The following is a 21835-nucleotide window of genomic DNA, read 5'->3' as shown; positions in this document are numbered from 1 at the left end:
ATGCGGGAAAGAGAAAAAAAAATGGAGATCTTCATTGTTCCTGCAGAGATCCATTCCCTGCCCCTCCCCCCGCCCCGCTGTACACTCAAACTGCGTATTAACATTAATTTTCATCATTACTGAGAAAAAATCCAGTTATGATTTTGGTGCACGAACAGTTATCGAACATAACCTCGAACAGCCGAATTTTTCTCAAATTGTTCGTGTTCGCCGACCAGCTCGAACACCGCCCAAAACAGCTCGAATTTGAGATTGGCGAACAGTTCGAGTAGAACAACGCTCATCTCTAGTTATCAATCAGTTGTCTCCGGTAGGATGGGTAGCCGTCCAAATCTTTAACAGTGTGCTGTCTCAACTGCTTTGGAAACCCTTTTGTACACTTTCCGTTTTCCATGCATGGACTTTTTGGATTTGCTACACCGCAAGGGCCATGAACCATATTACAGATTACAATATTATACAATTCAGGATACTTTTCTTGGTTAGGAATTTCAGCCCACACTATGTTGTCAATTTCGTCCTCCGTGCGAAACTTGGAATCCGCGTCTAAAATAATTAGTATATGCGCATGTGGGAGACCTCGTTTCTGAAACTCTATGACGTGTACCATTGCTACGACTGTTCAAAAAAGGCCTTTTTTGATGTCTTCTAAAAGGCTGCTGAGTTTTAGTCGAAATACGCGTGCAACTAAGTCCGGCCTGTGTTCAACTTGCTGCCAGGGTTGTAGATATTCTGTGATTTCCGGCCATTTAGGATTACAGGTCATTGTTAAAAAAATGTCAGGTCTTCCATACTTTGTTACTATTGCCATTGCATCTTGATAACGCTGTTGCATGTTGCGGGGGCTACCTTCAAAGGACGACGGGAGAATTACTGTTTTTCCTATTGGAATTCCTTTTTGAATGGATTGTTTTTGCAAATGTTCTTGAAGAACACAGTAGTCTTCAACTTTAAGTTGTTTTTGGTTCCTTCGTATGAAATTGAGCCGATTTGCTTCAATTTTTACGTATGCGTCTACTAAGTACTGTTGTGTCAGTTTCCCACCGTTTAAAATAGGATTGAACTAATTTCGCACAGACAGAAGAAAACTGTAGTACTGTAGTTGTGTAATTCTTCTTGAAGTTCCTTGCTGGTGTAGGTTTTCATGCCAGCCTTGATCACCGCTTGGAAAGAATAGCGGATACAGAAGAGCATCAAGGTTGCTGTGCAAAATGCTAATCCGTTGTGTTTTAGGAACGAAAGGGTTGTTTTTGTCTGGCTTAAGATGGACTAATATATCTCTTTGAAAAGGAGGCTCTCCATCATCGTTTTGAAAAACAACTGCGACCTCACTTACACGTGGTTTGTTGTAACATCGGGGATCTTGTTGACGTTCTTGTTTAATGGCCATGATAATAGAAGGCATTTCCGTCCCATTTTGTATAGCTCTCTGTTCCTCTTCAGCTTCAACGTCTTTTAGCATGCGATAGGCGGCAGCAAATGGGCTGATTGTTTGTAAATGTACGGCAATTAGGTTCATCAGTTCTGCATTACACTTTTCATTTTCTTTTCGGTTCATCCTTTGTTCTGTAGCCTCATTTGGATCAAAGATGTATAATTGTGCAATTGTTGGTGGTTGTCCTAGTTCTGGGTGAAGTGTTCCAGTACGGTGGTAGATCTGGCCATGAATTTTAAAACAATACGGTCCGAATCCAGGGGGCGGTGCAATGTTGGCACCAAATGAAGCAAAGGCATGAGAACTGTTGATACTTCTGATATTTTCCATAAAATTTCTACTGTGTTCATGCGTTCCTTTCATCAACTGCTCAAACAGATCTGAGTAGTGACATCTGGGTAGCATTACTTTTCCTTTTTGGCAGCATTGAGTAAACTGATTGTCAGATGGTTTTTCCTCGATAAAATTCATAGATTCGCATTTTGAACAAACTACATTCATCTTCCCACAGTAGTATTGAATAATGTTAGTTTCATTGTCTGTTACGTAACGTGCAAGTTGTTGAATGTTCTGCTGGGTTTGCCTTAGTTGGTAGAGCATTCGTTTTTGATAAATTTGTCGATCGTGTTGTTCTCGGTTTGTCCTGGATTCTAGAGATTCATTGAGACGACATTGTCTATGGGATTCCGCATCGTGTTCCTGTCTAGCCGCAGTGTGTTGCGGTGTTTCCCGTTCCCGACGTTGTCTGTGAGATTCCGCATCCTGTGCTTGTCTGGCGGCAGTGTCTTGTGGTGTCTCTTGTTTCCGACGTTGTCTGTGAGATTCCGCATCCTGGGCTTGTCTGGCGACAGTGTGTTGTGGTGTGTCTTGTTCCCGGCATTTTTGTTGAGATTCCGCATCCTGGGTTTGTCTGGCGGCAGTGTGTTGTGGTGTCTCTTGTTCCCGACGTTGTCTGTGACATTTGCCATCCTGGGCTTGTCTGGCGGCAGTGTGTTGCGGTGTCTCCTGTTCCCGGCGTTTTTTGTGAGCTTCTGCATCCTGGGCTTGTCTGGCGGCAGTGTGTTGTTGTGTCTGTTGCTCTCGACGTTGTCTTTTTCTTGCTGCTTCTGCTGCTTTTCTGTCTTCCTCCGTGGCGTATTTTCGCTTACGACCCATTATAAAACAGGAAACGTAAATAAGTATCTGTTCAGCGCGCTGTCACTGGCAAAACGTGTTCAGTAAACCTGACTGAAGTCCCTCGCACAGTGTGACAGAAGTCCCTCGCACAGTGTGACTGAAGTCCCTCGCACAGTGTGACTGAAGTCCCTCGCACAGTGTGACAGAAGTCCCTCGCACAGTCTGACTGAAATCCCTCGCACAGTGTGACAAAGAAAACCTGCTCAGTACGTTATGAGCATTTTGTGAGTCACATGACAAATGGGCGGAGTTAGCCGTGCTATCTCCCGAAGGTGGCGTAGATATTTCAAATGTTGCGGTAATTGGCCGGAGAGCGTGTTTAAATTTGGAGCGGAAATCTGTGATTGGTCGCGGGCGGCGTCCGCGACCAATCATAAAAGCAGGTTTTAAATCTCGCGCGCCGTGTTACTAAGCAGCGGACAGTATGTTTGAATTCAGCGTTAAAATCTCTGATTGGTCGCGTCAGGAGAGCGCGACCAATCAGCGTATCGTATTGGTGAGGACCGGGGAGCGGCTGCCTGTGCGGCTACTTCCACTCCGAGAACCCAGGACATGAGCAGGCGCTGGCAGCAGAAGTATCCGGACTCGCAGCGCCGCTCCCCGGTCCTCCCTTCAGCATGGATGTCAGCGGCGCTGCTGGGCGGATACTTCCGCTGCGAGAACCCGGGACATGAGCGAGCGCTCGCAGCAGAAGTATCCCGACCCGCAGCGCCGCTCCCCGGTCCTCCCTTCACACCTTAGCCGCTGATGTCCCCACAATAGTGTTCCAAAGGTCCTGACATTTTTATTCAAAATCGCTGATTGGTCGCTGGCGCTGCCCGCGACCAATCACCGATTTTGGCGCCACGTTTAAATAGCGTCCGCGACCAATCAGCACAGTGGAGTTTAAATGTGGAGCCAAGATCGGTAATTGGTCGCGGCCGATATTTGAATGTGGCGACCAAATCGGTGATTGGTCGCGGGCAGCGTACGCGACCAATCAGCACAGTAGTGTTTATCTTTTGCAGCAAGATCAGTGATTGGTCGGGGGCCAAGACCGCGACCAATCACCGATTTGTGCGGCACTTTTAAATAGCGGCCGCGACCAATTGTATGTCAGCGCCGCTCCCCGGTCCTCCCTTCACACCCTAGCTGCTGATGTCCCCACAGTATCAGCATAGTGTTAGAAAGGTCCGGACATTTGTGTTAAAAATCGCTGATTGGTCGCTGGCGCTGGCCGCGACCAATCACCGATCTTGGCGGCAAATTCAAATACCGCTGTGCTGATTGGTCGCCGACACTGTGCGCGACCAATCACCGATTTTGGCGGCACATTTAAATAGCGTCCGCGACCAATCAGTACAGCGGTGTTTAAATGTGGAGCCAAGATCGGTGATTGGTCGCGGCCGATATTTAAATTTGGCGCCAAAATCGGTGATTGGTCGCGGGCAGCGCCAGCGACCAATCAGCGATTTTTAACACAAATGTCCGGACCTTTGTAACACCATGCTGATACTGTGGGGACATCAGTGGCTAGGGTGTGAAGGGAGGATCGGGGAGCGGCGCTGCGGGTCGGGATACTTCTGCTGCGAGCGCCCGCTCATGTCCCGGGTTCTCGCAGCGGAAGTATCCAGCTGCATCGCCGCTAAGCTCCGTCCCGCAGTTGAGCCGCTAACGGCCGCCATCTTTTTTCAGAAATCCCGCGGCGCTGATTGGCCGCTGCCGGACCAATGAGCGACGCGGGATTTCCTGGACAGACAGACACACAGACACACAGACAGACAGACAGACGGGATAAGACGATTATATATATAGATGATGATTGCAATATATTAAGAGGATACATATTTTGATGGGAGTGCTTTTTAATTTAGAAAGAACAAGGTGTCCTTGGTCTCTAACAACATATTTTTCATAAAACAGAAGAAAAGGAATTCATCTGGAGTACCTGTACACGTTTCTTCATCCACGCATGACATACAGTCAAAAGGACAGTGTTTACAGATGCCATTAATGTCTGTGAACTTAGCAGGGCAGGTAATCATACATGTGGCTTGTTGGAGTACTTTAGGAGCGTGGCATGACAAGCAATAATCTGTTGTCTTTTCACACGTTCTGCAGTCCTCATCACATTCTGTGCATCCCTGTCCCTGGCCAAAGAAACCTCTGAGTCAAGCATGAAATAAAAGAAAATTAAAATCATAGATAAAAACAGTAATACAAATATTTTTTTATGTAGTTTACAAAGAAATAACAAAGAATGGCATGCAGGGTGTAGGCAGCAGGAAGATGCTAATGTCTGCTTGGAGATTAAAACTTTGAATTGCTTAAAATGGAAGTCAATATAGCAGCCTGCTGTGATATTGACCTGTTAGAAAATTAGGCTACTGCAACATGGGGATTTTGGTTGTGTGACATAAAGATCACAATGTTGCACTGCAATATAACAATTAATAATTGACACTGATTTTGCACAAGCAAGCACGTGTCCATAACCTGTGACCTAGAGAGAATTGAAAACTGTTGTTTTTTTGGTGGCATTTTGCAAGTCACATGTGACCTGTTTGCAGTTAGGCTACTCCTTTACAGCCAAATCGCAGCTCTAAAAGTAGCCTCAGAACATCAAATTGCAAAAATGTTTTTGGCTATGTGACTTGTCTGAGAGTTGCTATCGTATGAAGCTCTCCATAGACCTGTCAAATAGTCATCCAGTAGACCTTCTGTGCTACTACTGTTAAGCTATAAACATCTGGGCAGTCCACACTTTACTCTGCAGTGACAGTCTAAAATATCAATGCATACTAAGTAGCTAGCAATAGTGAGAGGCATGAGCTGCCAGACACAGCCGGACTCCTCACAGAGATGGTAAACATGATTTATTATCATGTTTTATTTTCTGTTTGCTTTATATACAACAGCACTGTATATACAGATTAGAAAGCACTGACAGTGCTTCCTCCTCCAAACCCATTGATCATGTGATCGCTGAGTGTAGGGAGAGAGCAGGAGTTGCAGCCTGGAAGCTGAATTTTGCAGCCTGGAAGCTGAATTTTCCTGTAGCTGAATAAACCAGCCCTAGTTCCAGGGGAAATAAGCAATATAATAATGTATTAATATTTTCAAATGTTCCCCAAAGGATTTCAGTGTGTAAAATAAATGAATAGAAAAAATATATAAAGAACACAGAAGCAAACAAAATCAAGCTAGAAAAACCCCTGAAACACTGTCAGTCCAAATATCAGTTTATAGTCCACCCCGTCAAAAATTAATTAATTTCTATGAAAAACAGAACACAATTTGTTGTCATAAAAAATGTGAAAAATAGACATTGCAGCTTGAAATATGTAAGCAATGCCTGGCTTATATTTTTCCTTGCACTCTTAATGTGTCTTCAATAAATGTTTATATTTTATTCCGTTGCTGGACTCAACTTTACTATAGCTTTCAAGTGATTACATGGACAGTGGCCATGTCTGAGACCGAGCAGGGAATGCTAAAGTTTTGGCTTGGTGAGTTTCTTGTATTATTACTTTTATCTACTACAGTGCATAATGGCCCGGTCCTGAGCTGGTTAATATCAGATAATAGTGAATGTACAGATTTGAGCAAAACCATTTACAGGACCCTGGTCCAGCTGCCTCATCAATACTCCGTAGCAGCTGGACCAGAGCACTTTGAACTTCTTACTACCTGCCAGCATCCTCTGCGGCTTTTCTAACTAGCAGTTCCTGTGATGTCATGATGCCACAGCTTGAACCACTTCATGACATCATGATGCGGGAGAAAATTGCCCGGCTGCCATGGAGTAATGATGTGGCCACTGGACCAGAGTCCTGTGAATCGATTTGCTCAACTCTTAATTTTTTCCCTGTAATTATGTTACTGTTACTTTTTTTTCTAGAAAGATTAAAAAGGTTTATCCATTATCCAACAATGTCCCAATACGTTGTGATCCAATAGATCTGCAAATTAGTTTTTTATATATAAATTATATCTAGATATAAACTGATATACTGAAAATGGTGCATGTATCTTATCAATTATCTATGATTATACAGCCTAATTTAAGACAGTTGTGAATGAGGTTAAATGCTAATTTCATCACTATACTGTAATTACCAGACTTCTCCATTGCTCTTTAAGGCTATATTCACACATTTTGTGTTTTTTTCTGCCGCAAATCTGCTGCTAACTTTTCTCTGGCAGGAAAACAGCTGCGTTAAAAATGCAGGTTTTGGGTCGTTTTTTGTTGCGTTTTTTGCTGCGTTTTTGCTGCGAATAAATTTCTTTTCCTCCCGATAGCCAGGTTTTCAGTACGGTGGCTGCACGGCTTTAGATAGTTATTACTCTGCATATTAATACCATATCTGCAGGTTAATAGCATTTTTTTCACATGCCAGGTTCCCTTTAAAAGTAAATAATCAACAGACAACTTCCTGCTGGCTATATTCCATAGGCTAGCGTGATAAATTGGGAACAGTAAATATTCCTATGTTTGAATCCATAATCATATTTATTGCATACAACATATTGCGCTTTTATAATATATCCTTCATCAGAACATTGTAAAAGTCGAAACGTGTTGTATACTATGATTATGTACGTGAATAACCCGAGGACCCTATTGGATGTTTTTTTTTTGTATGTAAAACAGCAGTTTGAGACTTTAATTTGTTCACGAGGTTCACAGTGGCGTTGTGCCCACTCCATGCACAACTTTTCAAGGTGAGAGCAATATCTCATTATTTACATCCATTATACTTACTTCAGCATACTACACCCAGATACCACCTTTTTTTCCTTTTTAGTACATTTGACTCTAAGAGCAAATGTTTCCATCAGTGAACTCATTCTGCCGGAAAAGTCTCTGATTCTTAGGGCCTGATTCATCAACGCTTTCATGCCAGGAGTCTGGCGTAAAAGTTTGGAAAAGTAGCAAAATTTAGGAGCAACTCGGAGTTGTGACAAACTTTTGTGACTTTTGGCATTTTCACTCCTGTTTCTCTCAGTTACACCAAAATGGGTGGAGCTGGGATGGGGCGCGGCGTGGGCAGGACTCCACAGCTAGTCTAATTCATGACACACTGTGGCATTCCCTACGCCAGAAATAGTACGATTTCTGGCTTAGCGAATAGATTCGCACACCACTCATCAGACGCTCCAGATTCATGAAGAGGCGTTCATCTTTTCGTGAGTCAAGAGTGTCTGACTCCAACATATCCTTACCAAGACCAGCGGGAACAATGCCAGTCTTAATGAATCAGGCCCTTTTTATCTTTCTTCTGAGTTCCTTTCAACTGATTTATGACCATTTAAAGGTTGAGTTGAACATTAAGGCCACATTTACACGTTGAGTATTTGGTCAGTATTTTACATCAGTATTTGTAAGTCAAAACCAGGAGTGGAACAATCAGAGGAAAAGTATAATAGAAACACGTCGCCACTTCTGTATTTATCACCCACTCCTGGTTTTGGCTTACAAATACTGATGTAAAAAAACTCAGCAAATACTTAACATGTGCACATGGCTTAACGTAACATAAGTCACCTACGAGGAGTTTAAAAAAGGGTAATGGATTCTCATTCTGCAACCAGTATTAGCCAGTGCAACAGAGGCTTGCATTATTAGTGACGGGCATATGCTACTTCTAAAGAGGGTAAATGGTTGATGTTCCCCAGTCCTGGCACAGGGGGCATTCAATTTTTTCCAAAGGGAACTGATAAGGAACATAATATTGGAGGGTTATGTAGTCCAGGAAGAGTGACTAGCAAAAGAAATGATCTTACTCTGGGCACTTCTTGTAGCATCTCCCATTATGTAGGTAGTCACGTGCACACATCAGACATTCATTGTTTTCAGTGCACATTTCACAATCTTCTGTACACTTTTCACATCTCTTATCCCTGGCATTGCTGAACGTTCCCGTAGGACATGAAGGTATGCAATCTTCTTCATGAAGAAATGTGCCTGAATGAACAGGAAAGTGTTACAGCAGCAACAAAAAATGACATATTAGTGTTTTAGTCTAGAAAAAGAAGCAGAAATTGATATCCCTTATCCTTAGATATGTATATATACACTGCTCAAAAAAATAAAGGGAACACTCAAATAACACATCCTAGATCTGAATGAATGAAATATTCTCATTGAATACTTTGTTCTGTACAAAGTTGAATGTGCTGACAACAAAATCACAGAAAAATCATCAATTCAAAATCAAATTTATTAACCAATGGAGGCCTGGATTTGGAGTCACCCCCAAAATTAAAGTGGAAAAACACACTACAGGCTGATCCAACTTTGATGTAATGTCCTTAAAACAAGTCAAAATGAAGCTCAGTATTGTGTGTGGCCTCCACGTGCCTGTATGACCTCCCTACAACGCCTGGGCATGCTCCTGATGAGGTTGTGGATGGTCTCCTGTGGGATCTCCTCCCAGACCTGGACTAAAGCATCCGCCAACTCCTGGACAGTCTGTGGTGCAACTTGATATTGGTGGATGGAGCGAGACATGATGTCCCAGATGTGCTCAATCGGATTCAGGTCTGGGGAACGGGCGGGCCAGTCCATAGCCTCATTGCCTTCATCTTGCAGGAACTGCTGACACACTCCAGCCACATGAGGTCTGGCATTGTCCTGCATTAGGAGGAACCCAGGGCCAACCACACCAGCATATGGTCTCACAAGGGGTCTAAGGATCTCATCTCGGTACCTAATGGCAGTCAGGCTACCTCTGGTGAGCACATGGAGGGCTGTGCGGCCCCCCAAAGAAATGCCACTCCACACCATTACTGACCCACTGCCAAACCGGTCATGCTGAAGGATGTTGCAGGCAGCAGATCGCTCTCCATGGCGTCTCCAGACTCTGTCACGTCTGTCACGTGTGTTCAGTGTGAACCTGCTTTCATCTGTGAAGAGCATAAGGCGCCAGTGGCGACTTTGCCAATCCTGGTATTCTGTGGCAAATGAAAAGCGTCCCTCATGGTGTTGGGCTGTGAGCACAACCCCCATCTGTGGACGTCGGGCCCTCATACCACCCTCTTGGAGTCGGTTTCTAACCATTTGTGCACACACATGCACATTTGTGGCCTGCTGGAGGTCATTTTACAGGGCTCTGGCAGTGCTCCTCCTGTTCATCCCTGCACAAAGGTGGGATTAGCGGTCCTGCTGCTGGGTTGTTGCCCTCCTACGGCCCCCTCCACGTCTCCTGGTGTACTGGCCTGTCTCCTGGTAGCGCCTCCAGCCTCTGGACACTACGCTGACAGACACAGCAAACCTTCTTGCCACAGCTCGCATTGATGTGCCATCCTGGATGAGCTGCACTACCTGAGCAACTTCTGTGGGTTGTAGAGTCCGTTTCATGCTACTACGAGTGTGAAAGCACAACCAACATTCAAAAGTGACCAAAACATCAGCCAGAAAGCTTTGGTACTGAGATGTGGTCTGTGGTCCCCACCTGCAGAACCACTCCTTTATTGAGTGTGTCTTGATAATTGCCAATAATTTCCATCTATTGTCTATTCCATTTGCACAACAGCATGTGAAATTGATTGTCAATCAGTGTTGCTTCTTAAGTAGACAGTTTGATTTACTTAGAGTTATATTCTGTTGTTTAAGTGTTCCCTTTATTTTTTTGAGCAGTGTATGTATATATATATATATATACTGTATATATATATATATATATATATATATATATATATAAATATATAATATGTCTGAGGTCACTGCAATCTATATGTTTGTTTACAACGTTCAACATACTGTACTACCTTTCCATAGCAGCTATATTGTGTTACTGAAAATGTTCTGCAGTCCCTGCTATATACCTAAATCCAGCAAATATATACTAAGGACAGTAGAGACCATGTATGACTAGTGCCATTTGTACAATGTGTTATACACCAGACTTGATCCAAGGTCCGCTGGAGTAAGAAGTTCCAAAATCTTTAAAGGGAATATGTCAGCAGGTTTTTGTTATGTAATATGAAGACAGCAGGAAATGAAGGCTGAAACACAGATTCAGGGATGTGTCACTTGTCAAAGTGCGTGCTGTAGTTTACTAACTGGCAACTAAGCAGCTCACTGTCTATGGACTTTGTACACAGAAAGCTGGTGTGGGCGGAGTTAGCTTCCTCAGCTCTGCTTCATGCTAAATCTAAAAGCTCTGATTGTGTAAGAACCGCTGCTCCCAGTAATCTAAGTGATACCTCATTGTATTCAGCTTCTCTTTACCAACATTATGCTTCTCTCAGCTTAGGAACCAAAAACCTGCTGACAGATTCCCTTTAAGAGGTTGACACCTCTTAATGAGTTTGGTGCATCCTTCCGCTCTCCGTGCGCCAGCGTCATAAAATGTACTCCTGCCATGCACTGGAGTACTGAACATTTCTGTTACAAGTTACTCCACTTTTGTGGCAGACTGCTGCAGACCATGTGTCTCCTGCTAAGCTCCATCCACTATTCAAACATTTTGCGAAGCTGACGTAAAAATTCCAAAAGTCGCAAAAATTTGCTACTTTTCAATGCCAGGGTGCTTGATGAATTCCCTCCAAATATTGTTTCTTTGTTCCTGTGTAAAGTATGTGCCCACGTAGCGTTTTTCAAGCGTATATGCTGCGGAATTTCCGCAGCATAAACGCTTGTGAAACGCTAGGTAATCCGCACCCCATGGTCCCCAAGGGGATTCCACAAGTTCAATGCCCATGCTGCGGATTTTTCAGCAGCGTTTTTGATGCGTGGAAAAATCCGCAGCATGTCAATTAATTTTGCGTTTCCGCAAGCGGAATTGCCTTTGCAATGCAATAAAAAACGCAAGCCAAATCCGCATGTGGAAATCGCGCGATAAACGCACGATAGACGCGTGCGGAATTCCGCATGCGTTTATCCGGGAGAGGACATGCAGAAATGAAGCAGAAATTTTCTGCTTCATTTCTGCAACGAGGGCACATAGCCTAAAACTGAATTCACCCTGAAATTACATGTATCCAATGAAGGACAAATGTGTCCTTTTGGCCTCTATACTGTATATCGGTAAACCTTTTTTCAACTGTATGAAATTCAATTGACTACTATGCTATTCCATGGAATAAAAAAAAGTTTATCATATGGGTTATACATTTTTTTTTTCAATGGATCCTAATGAGTAATGTGACTATATGCCAGTACAGTGGCTTACTTTGGGGGTCTTTTTGTGGAAAGTGTGTAGAAACCCTAAAAATTATATATATAAGAAAACTTCTAGGAATTCTTTAAGATTCTGTAAGACCTTACCTGAACGACATGAAGTGCAGGTAATAGATGATGTATTGCAGGTCTGACAAGTGTCATCACAGGGCTCATATTGTTTATTATATTCTGTAAAAAAAAAAAATATATATATTTTATATAGAGTAACAGATATGGATATCACTAAGCAGGGCCGGCTCTAGGTTTTTCTGGGCCCCGGGCGAAAGAGTCTCAGTGGGCCCCTTTAATACATACCACGATTCATGATCCACAGATACCGCAGAGAAATATATATATATATAGTGCAATGCAAAGATTTCACTTCTTACATTATATGAGTGATATCTATTGTAAATTCCACAATAGCTCAGAAACCGGCGAATCACTCCACACAGAATACTGGCCTCCATATAACGCCCCATACGGAATACTGGCCCCCATATAAGGCCCCATACGGAATACTGGCCCCCATTTAAGGCCCCATACGGAATACTGGCCCCCATATAAGGCCCCATACGGAATACTGGCCCCCATATAAGGCCCCATATGGAATACTGGCCCCCATATAAGGCCCCATACGGAATACTGGCCCCCATATAAGGCTCCATACGGAATACTGGCCCCCATATAAGGCTCCATACGGAATACTGGCCCCCATATAAGGCTCCATACGGAATACTGGCCCCCATATAAGGCTCCATACGGAATACTGGCCCCCATATAAGGCACCATACGGAATACTGGCCTCCATATAAGGCTCCATACGGAATACTGGCCCCCATATAAGGCTCCATACAGAATACTGGCCCCCATATAACGCTCCATACAGGATACTGGTCCCCTTATAAAGCTCCATACAGGATACTGGCCCCCATATAACGCTCCATACAGGATACTGGTCCCCTTATAAAGCTCCATACAGGATACTGGCCCCCATATAACGCTCCATACAGGATACTGGTCCCCTTATAACGCTCCATACAGGATACTGGCCCCCATATAATGCTCCATACAGGCTGTTACCCCCCACATAATGCCCCATACAGGCTGTCTCCCCCCTTATAATGCTCCATGCAGGCTGTTACCCCCCACATAATGCCCCATACAGGCTGTCCCCCCCCCCCTTATAATGCTCCATGCAGGCTGTTCCCCCCACATAATGCACTATGCAGGCTGTTCCCCCCCTTATAATGCCCCATGCAGGCTGTCACCCCTCCTCTTTATAATGCCCCATGCAGGATGTACCCCCCTCTTTATAAGGCCCCATGCAGGATGTCACCCCCCTCTTTATAATGCCCCATGCAGGATATCACCCCCTCTCTTTATAATGCCCCATGCAGGATGTCACCCCCCTCTCTTTATAATGCCCCATGCAGGATGTCACCCCCCCTCTCTTTATAATGCCCCATGCAGGATGTCACCCCCACTCTCTTTATAATGCCCCATGCAGGATGTCACCCCCCCCTCTCTTTATAATGCCCCATGCAGGATGTCACCCCCCCTCTCTTTATAATGCCCCATGCAGGATGTCCCCCCCCCCTCTCTTTATAATGCCCCATGCAGGATGTTACCCCCCCTCTCTCTATAATGCCCCATGCAGGATGTCACCCCCCCTCTCTTTATAATGCCCCATGCAGGATGTCACTCCCCCATATTATGCCCCATGCCTCCATACATTAAAAAAATAAAATAAAATCAAATACTCACCTCACTCCTCCTCATCTGCTGCCGCTACTCAGGTCTGGACTCCATCGTCGCTGGCGTCGTCCCGCTCTGCGCTCCCTGTGACGGCTCAGGGGAGGGCGGGGTGTAAAGACGTCACCGCACCCTCTGACCTGAGACGTCACAGGGAGCGCAGAGCAGGAAGACAGCGGATCTGAGGAGGCAAGGGGAGAGGTAAGTATCCGGCTGCCGGGGCCCTGAGCAAGAGGGGGAGAAGGGCGGGCGCTGACACCACTCTCCTCCGCCCATAGCCCAGCGGGGTGCGCGACTGCCAGTGGGCCCCCCTGCCTGCTCAGGGCCCCGGCACTTGCCCGGCTGCGCCAGATGCTGACGCCGGCCCTGTCACTAAGGCTAAGGTGGCCCCACCGTATTTTCTCTCATCCAAGAGAATCGGGCCGATTATGATGATCACAATCTGATCAGTGTGAGATCAAAGTGTGACTAATTTTCTCGGATGAGGAGAAGTTTGGAAAAAAATGTCTCCATCTTCTTCGTTCTATCAGTCCGTGAAAATCGGTCTGATGTTTCCCACAGACTCATTGACTTGCATGACCGAGTGTGTTCCAAACATTGGATGCAAATTGTGCATGCTGCAATTTTGTTCCTCTGACAGACTCTGTCCAAGGAAAAAAATTGAGAGATGAGCACAGCCTCAAAGAATAAGACTGGTCCGGGTGCAATCCGATGTTTTGTTGTTTCGCACTCGGAGCGAAAATACGGTCGTCTGCACGAACCCTAATACAGAGGAAACAGAACGTGTAGCATTCCTTATCACAATTTAAAAATATTCATTAATATTTTTGAAAATTTTTATACTGCTGAAAGAAAAAAAAAGGGAAATTACACCAAGATAGGAAGCTAAAAATTCACACCGTCTCTGCCAGGCACGGAAGAACTAGCTGTGTCCATGGTGACTTTATTATAGGGGGCAGCATAAAAGCAGCCTTATTACTTAGACATTGTAGTCTATGAAATGACAGAATTGGACTCATCCTTGACACTAATATTACAGCGCCACTCTAATTCTGCGCAGTTTTTGGTGAGTTTTTTACACTGCCTATTTTCGAAAAATGCAAGTAACCTATTTTATTTAATTGGTGCAGAAAATCTGCAACATTGAAAACTCACCAAAAGATCATAGTGGGAACATAGCCTGAGGCCACGTGCACACATTGAGCATTTGGTCAGTATTTTACCTCAGTATTTGTAGGCGAAAACCAGGAGTGGGTGATAAATACAGAAGTGGTGACGAGTTTCTATTATACTTTTCCTCTGATTGTTCCACTCCTGGTTTTGGCTTACAAATACTGATGTAAAAAACTCACCAAATGCTCAATGTGTGCATGTGGCCTTAGGCTTGAGCTTTTGGTGAGATATTTGATGTTGCTGATTTTCTGCACTATTTCAGCACCCATTAAATAAAACAAGTTATTTGTATTTTTTCAAAAATACGCAGCAAAAAAAACTCACTAAAAACGCATTGTGGGAACATAGCCTTAGCGTTCCAGAATATCGGCACCATTTCTGCACGTATTAGTTAAATTAGGTTACTTGCTTATTTTAATGTATGTTTATTGCGTTTTTATCGCGTTTTTGATACTGCGTTTTTGGTCTCTTCTTAGTCTGTCATGCTTTAAATAAAGTTGGTTTGGTTTTGATACTTCCTGGCATTTGACTTTGACAAATTGATACATTCATGTGCAGATTAGATGCGGTTTTGATGCATTTCCGCTAAAGAAACGCACTAAAACCGCATGTGCATATTTTATACCTGTGGATTTTCTGCATCTAATGGAAACAAAACTCAGCGTACTCACAAGGGAAAATGTCATGTTTCCTTTTTAATGTGCAGATTTTTCCGCAACGGAAACACATCAAAGACGTATGTATCCCGTGCATGACTGACTATATCAATACATTTTTGTCAAAGCCAAATACCAGCAAACACCAAAAACAAATCAGCTTTATTTAAAATATGACACATCAACAAGAGACAAAATAGGCAACATCAAAAACACAATAAAAACGCATGTAAAAAAAAGCACTCAAAAATGTAATAAAAAACACAAGTAACCTATTTTACTTAATAGGTGCAGAAATGGTGCAAAAAATCTGCAAAATCAAAAACTCACCAAATACTCATGGTGGGAACGTAGCCTAATGGTCCTGTGCGTACAATTAGGGTGGAGCAGTAATATTGGTGTCAAGGATGAATCCAAACCTGTCACTGTGGACTTTACACCTCATTCATTTCATGGACTACAATGTCTAAGTAGTAAGTAAATGCAGTTTTTATGCTGCCTCCTATAATAATAAGGGAATTTTGTTTTTTTCATTGCGTTTTTGAGTGCTTTTTTTTACCTGCTTTTTTAGCCCGTTTTTGATGCTGCGGTCTCTTCTTGGTACGTCATGCTTTAAATAAAGCTGCTTTGGTTTTGATACTTCCTGGTATTTCGCTTTGACATAACTTTATTGACATGGTTATGTGTGGATTACATGAGTGTTTAGTGCGTTTTGGAAGCTTTGTTTTTTACCTGTGCATTTTCTGCATCCAATGGAAGATATAGCAAATATTAGGGTATATTAAAAAATAACTTTTACTATTTTGATAATTAAAATATCCCAAAGTGCAGTATAGTGTCAATTAAAACAAACAACAGCAAAGACAAATATGAAATCTCTCTATCTCAGACGATATTGCTAAGGACACAGTAGTCAAGTCTTTCCTATCAGGTATAGGTCAGCCAAGATTGTGTAGCGAATCTTAAAGCGGTTTATTTGTCCACCACTGTCTATATTCCGTCAGTACAGGCCTTTTCGCTTCAATAGACTTTGTAGCAATGCTGTGTACATTATACCTTATATCCTGATGTCACCGTATAAATTCTATGCTATTGTTCAGTTACTTTACTTTGAACAGCATACTAGTGGACCCCAGGTATTATGTACACATTTAAATGGAAGAACCAGCAGAGGTAGTAATCATACGTGAGCATACAGACTGTAAGTATTTGCAAAGAAACAACTAGCCTTAGCACGCTAGATTACATGATATAAACCTCCCATGTTCAACTTAGGGAATGCAGCATCATCAGAAAGGCATTAATGCTACTGTAGTCCTGTGTCACAGAGCTTGTACTGAAGCAAAGTAGGACGTCTTGCTAAATCTATGCATGAATATCCTGAAAAAGGATTGATCTCACCCAGTAATCCTTTTAGAATCTTCCCAAACAGCTTTGATTCATCAGGGGAGCTTATTGAATAATAGTCCATCAACAGGGACCAAAAAAGTGCACCAATGGTTTACATCTCATGTTTTCTGCCTAAAATCCGCACATAAAGCTCAGCGTACCCGCAAGAGAAATTGACTTGTTGTGGATTTGAAACGCGCACCGCAGGTCAGTTTACGCTTTGTAAAAAAAAAAGCGCAGTGGGCAGGAGATTTCTATAAATCCCATCCAGTTTGCTAGAACTATAAGATACTGCGTTTCCGATGCTGTGAAAACATGCAGCGTCGAAAACTCACCAAAAACTCATTGTGGGCACGCAGCCTTACAGTCGGTGAAAGTGCAGTTACAGTAACATGTAGCAATAACAGACAACTCTGAATATTGCAAAAAGTCTAAATAATTTTTTAGAGCCCTCTCCATTCTGTAAATCAGAATTTATCTACTTTTTTTTAAATCATTAAATAGCAAATGATACAAAATATATTTAAGCAGCAAACATTTCACTTTCGTAAGCCATTTTAGAACTTAATAAATAAGCCATTTCTTTATACTAATGAACTGATTTTACTCCTCCCGAAAGATCATCATTTAATGTTTTTTTATTTTATTTTTTACCGTGCACAAACCCAAGAAATAAAAACATCATAAACACAAAAACTGTCAGCGCAATTACTTGTCTGGACACTAGATGGCAGCACAAGAACATATAAAATAAAAATTCCATACTTGATATCTAGTGTATTTGGTTTAGGTTTTTTTTTAATGCTGATACCAGAAATCTAATTTGTTTCATTATGAAGATTTATGAATATGCAAATAAATAAATAAAATAAAATGAAAACAATAATTAATGGCAGGAGTTTGAATACTTGAGCCTGGAATTGATGATAGTATTAACTGTGTGTTGCAGCTTTATCTTTAGTGTTAAGTGGCTGTCAAATTCATTTGTATTTACAGTGATTTATGAGTCGCATAAGTTCCCACCGCTATATCAATGGCAAATTTTTGCATCTTTGGCATGATTTACAATAGTATTGCAAAAGTCACTTTCCTATAACTGAATGTGGATCAAGACAATCTTGCCACATTTACTTCCACCAAGTGTGACTCGAGCAGTATTACTCATTTTGGGATGTATGACATGTTTTAACCCAAGATCATACAATTCTCATTGTTAAGAAGCCCTGTCTTTAAAGGAGTGTCCTAATACAAGCAATATGATAAAATAAACAAAATAATCATAACTGAATATTAAATCCCTGCTGGTCCTTGTTCACATGTCCTGCAGTGATGATGTAGTGCACATCCAATATCCCTTGCTTCAGCGGCCTCGTACAGGACATATAGAAATCACTACTGAGGCTGGTAGATGTTCAGCAAGTCATCACTGAAGCAAAGTAAGCAACGACCTTCAAGAACTCCCAAAGTGGTGGTGCTAGGGTGGCAGGGGATTTAAAAGGTGAGTTGCTATTATTATTGTCATTGTTGTCTTCATATCACATTTTCTTCTCCTATAGAAAATTTTAATTCCAGACAAGCACTTTAACTTTATACCCTCAATAAATATATAAGATAAAATAGTGATTTTATTAAAATTACCTCATCGGGACTTTAGTATACTAAGCACCTGACTAGGTGGACTGAACGCCTGGGTTCACAATCAGTGTCTGTGGGAGACACTACTGCCTGCACCGCTATTGTGCGTGCACACCAATCCCCTGTCCATGGCGCAGGCGAAGATGCCTCCCGCCGTGCACCTGTTGTTGCACACTCACAACCACCACCATTAGCAACCACGTCCATGTCCTTGTCCTGGTTCAGTTGCCCTACCCCAGTCCTTTGAACGCAAGTGCAAGTATGCAGCCAACCACCCACAGTTCACAGTGCTAAACTGCCACATTTCTAGACTGCTTGCACTTGAAATGTTGCCTTTTAGGCTCGTGGAGACGGAATCTTTCCGCAACCTTATGGCGGTGGCCGTCCCTCGGCAATCAGTCCCCAGCCGCCACTATTTCTCCCGGTGTGCCGTCCCCGCCTTACACAAGCACTTGTCCCAGAACATTACCCGTGCCCTCAACAAAGCAGTTACTGGAAAGGTCCATCTAACCATGGACACATGGACAAGTGCTTTTGGAAAGGGACAGTACATCTCGCTGACGGCACACTTGGTTAATATAGTGGAAGCCGGGACCCAGTCTGACCCTGGGACGGAACACCTCCTCCCGACGCCGAGGATTGCGGGCCCTGGGTCAATCAGAGTTGCCCCCACTTTCTAAGGGTCCTGCACCTCCTCCTCCTCAGCCTCCATCTTCAAAATGACCACATCAGTTGGAAGCTGAAAGCACTGCCTTGGCCAAGCGGCAACAGGCTGTGCTGAAGCTAATATGCTTAGGTGACAAACCGCACACAGCTGCAGAGTTGTTGACAGCTGTAAAATATCAGGCAGATCTGTGGCTGTCACTGAACCTACAGCCAGGCATGGTCATGTGTGACCAGGGCCGAAACCTGGTGGCAGCTCTGAAGCTAGACAAGCTTGCACATGTACCATGCCTAGCTCATGTGCTCAACCTAGTGGTTCAGCGGTTTCACAAAACCTACCCGGATCTGCCTGAGCTGCTTGTCAAAGTACACCGCATGTGTGCCCATTTTAGAAAGTCACCTACAGCTTCCACCGCCCTCGCCGTGCTTCAGCAACGTTTGCAGCTTCTAGCTCACCGACTGGTGTGCGATGTCATCATACGTTGGAATTCAACGTTGCAGATGTTGGGAAGGATTTGTGAACAGCAGAGGGCAGTTGTTGAGTACCAGCTTCAACACACCCGTTGGTATTCCGGTCAGCCTCCCCACATAAGAGCTGATGAGTGGGCATGGATGTCAGAGATCTGTGCTGTCCTCCAAAACTTTGAGAACTCCACCAAGATGGTGAGCGTCGATGATGCCATAATTAGCGTCACCATCCCACTTCTCTGTCTACTGAAAAACACGCTGCTCACAATTAAGGAGGAGGCATTGCAGGCATAGCATGATGAGATGGAGCAAGGAACCATACAGGGTGATGCCACAAAGTCGAGCCTCATCTCATCCCAACACGGATTGGGTGATAATGAGGAGGAAGAGGAGGAGGAACAGGATCTGGTTTCCTGCACTACAGACGGTACTACCCACACAACTGTCATACCGTCTGTTCAGTGTGGATGGCCTGAGGAGGAGGAGGATGATGAGGAGATCATGGACTGTTGTCTTCTTTTTCAGGACAGGGAAGTCTTGCCTGTTGGCAGTCTGGCACACATTGCTGAGTTTATGTTCTGCTGCCTTTCCCGTGACCCTCGCGTTGTAGACATTTTGGGTGACAGTAATTACTGGTTGGTCACACTTCTAGACCCATGCTGCAAGGAGAACTTTCTATCTCTCCTTCCTGTGGCAAAGAGGTCTAATAAAATGTTGCAGTACCAGAAGGCTCTCGTCAAATTATTTAAAAAATTCTCATCTGAAAATGCTGGCGGCAGAGGTCACAGTTCGTTGGACAACCAAGGAGTACAGGTGAGGGAGACACAAATACAATGCAGCAGAGGTAAGGGAACACTGTCAAAGGTCTAGGACAGTTTTCTCAGCCCCTAACATCGCCCTGATGCACGGGGTACTCTCGCAAGGAGGGATAATTTTACGATGATGCTGAAGGAGTACCTTGCCGACCGTACCAACGTCCTCCGTGATTCCTCTGTGCCTTACAACTATTGGGTATCCAAGCTGGACATGTGGCAAGAACTGGCTTTCTACGGGAGGTACTGGCCTGCCCTGCCGCTAGCGTTTTGTCAGAGCATGTTTTTAGCACCGCCGGGGTAATTATAACTGATAGGTAGAGTTGAGCCACCCCCGTAGTGTTCGAGTTCGGTTCGGTTCGTCGAACACCCATATGTTCGCCGAACTGTTCGTCGAACTGTTCGTCGAACACCGTCGAACACCGTTAAAACCAATGGCAGGCAAACAAAAACACATAGAAACACATAGAAAACACCTTCAAAGGTGTCCAAAACCTGACAAACTGCTCAGAAGACACAACTAACACATGGAAAAGTGACAAGTACATATACTGTAGTCATGCGAAAAGAAAAGAGGTGGAGGAGTAAAAGGAGGGGGAGACACAGATATAGGCATGTCATGCCCTTCTAAAACCAAAAAAGTGCGAAGCTGACACGGCCAGTCCGTTCCTGCCCGTGCGACCTCCGTGTCGCCGGGTTTGTGCCAGAGCTGCGGTGGACCCTGACGGCCAGCCCCCCTCTCCCAATACTGGTGCCTGTCCGCTGGTGGGTCGAGCGAGCCCCCCTGCGGTGGAGGCAGGTCTAAGCTTTTTAATTTAAATTGTCTCTGTAATTTGAATGAGTACACTTTAAATCCTTTTACAAGGATCTATTGGAGGGCAAGTCTGATGCCAGCAGCCGCGGGAATTTCAGCTCCAGTAGCGTCCACTAAAGCTGCTGCAGTTAAAAAGCTTTTATAAGGATCGAGCTTGGCGGTCCACCGCAAGGCGTCCTACCGCCAGTCCCAGCCCCTGTTCCTTGGGGTGCCTCCCCGATGCTCTTCACTGAGTGTCTCGGGGGCCCGAAGCATTTCCTTTGAAAAAATTAAGTGTCCAAACTACAGGTGGTGTAGCTTGCTTAACAGGTGGGATAATCCGCTGACTAGCAGACACTGCTACTAGGTCCAAAGTATTTCCTGGGCTAGATGCAGTTAAAAATTTGTAATTAGATCTACAGGCGGTGGCTACTACGCTGACTAGCAGACACTGCTACTAGGCCCAAAGTATTGCCTGGGCTAGATGCAGTTAAAAATTTGTAATTAGATACTCTCGTTGGATGCTGAGAAAGCATTCCATAGAGTCTCCTGGCACGCCATATATTATTCTCTTAAAAAGCTTGGGGTAGGGGTCTAGGGGACCCTTTTGTAGCCAAAATCATGGCCCTGTATCGCAATCCATCAGCTAGGCTGAAGATAAATGGAACATTTTCATCACCTTTCATAATCACCAATGGGACAAGGCAGGGATGTCCCCTGTCCCCTCTCTTA

The 21835-nt window shown here is 43.9% G+C and overlaps 1 protein-coding gene across 2 annotated transcripts in view; it reads right to left on the bottom strand.

Annotated features, from left to right (window-relative positions):
• PCSK5 (proprotein convertase subtilisin/kexin type 5) overlaps nucleotides 1-21835 on the bottom strand; it is a 955602-nt gene that overhangs the window by 110811 nt on the left and 822956 nt on the right. For both annotated transcript variants that reach the window (XM_073670684.1, XM_073670692.1), the window contains exons 28-30: nucleotides 11865-11948; nucleotides 8378-8558; nucleotides 4539-4756 (exon numbers count right to left, since the gene is read on the bottom strand). In XM_073670684.1, coding sequence (XP_073526785.1) covers nucleotides 4539-4756; nucleotides 8378-8558; nucleotides 11865-11948 — 483 coding nt within the window. The remainder of the gene's footprint in view (nucleotides 1-4538; nucleotides 4757-8377; nucleotides 8559-11864; nucleotides 11949-21835) is intronic.

This window comes from Phyllobates terribilis, unplaced genomic scaffold (genome assembly GCF_046119375.1).
Source record: "Phyllobates terribilis strain yellow unplaced genomic scaffold, ASM4611937v1 Scaffold_1__5_contigs__length_1240528914, whole genome shotgun sequence".
Taxonomy (NCBI): domain Eukaryota; kingdom Metazoa; phylum Chordata; class Amphibia; order Anura; family Dendrobatidae; genus Phyllobates; species Phyllobates terribilis.
The sequence above is the reverse complement of the archived record's forward strand: the minus strand, read 5'-3'. Positions and strand labels throughout refer to the sequence as shown.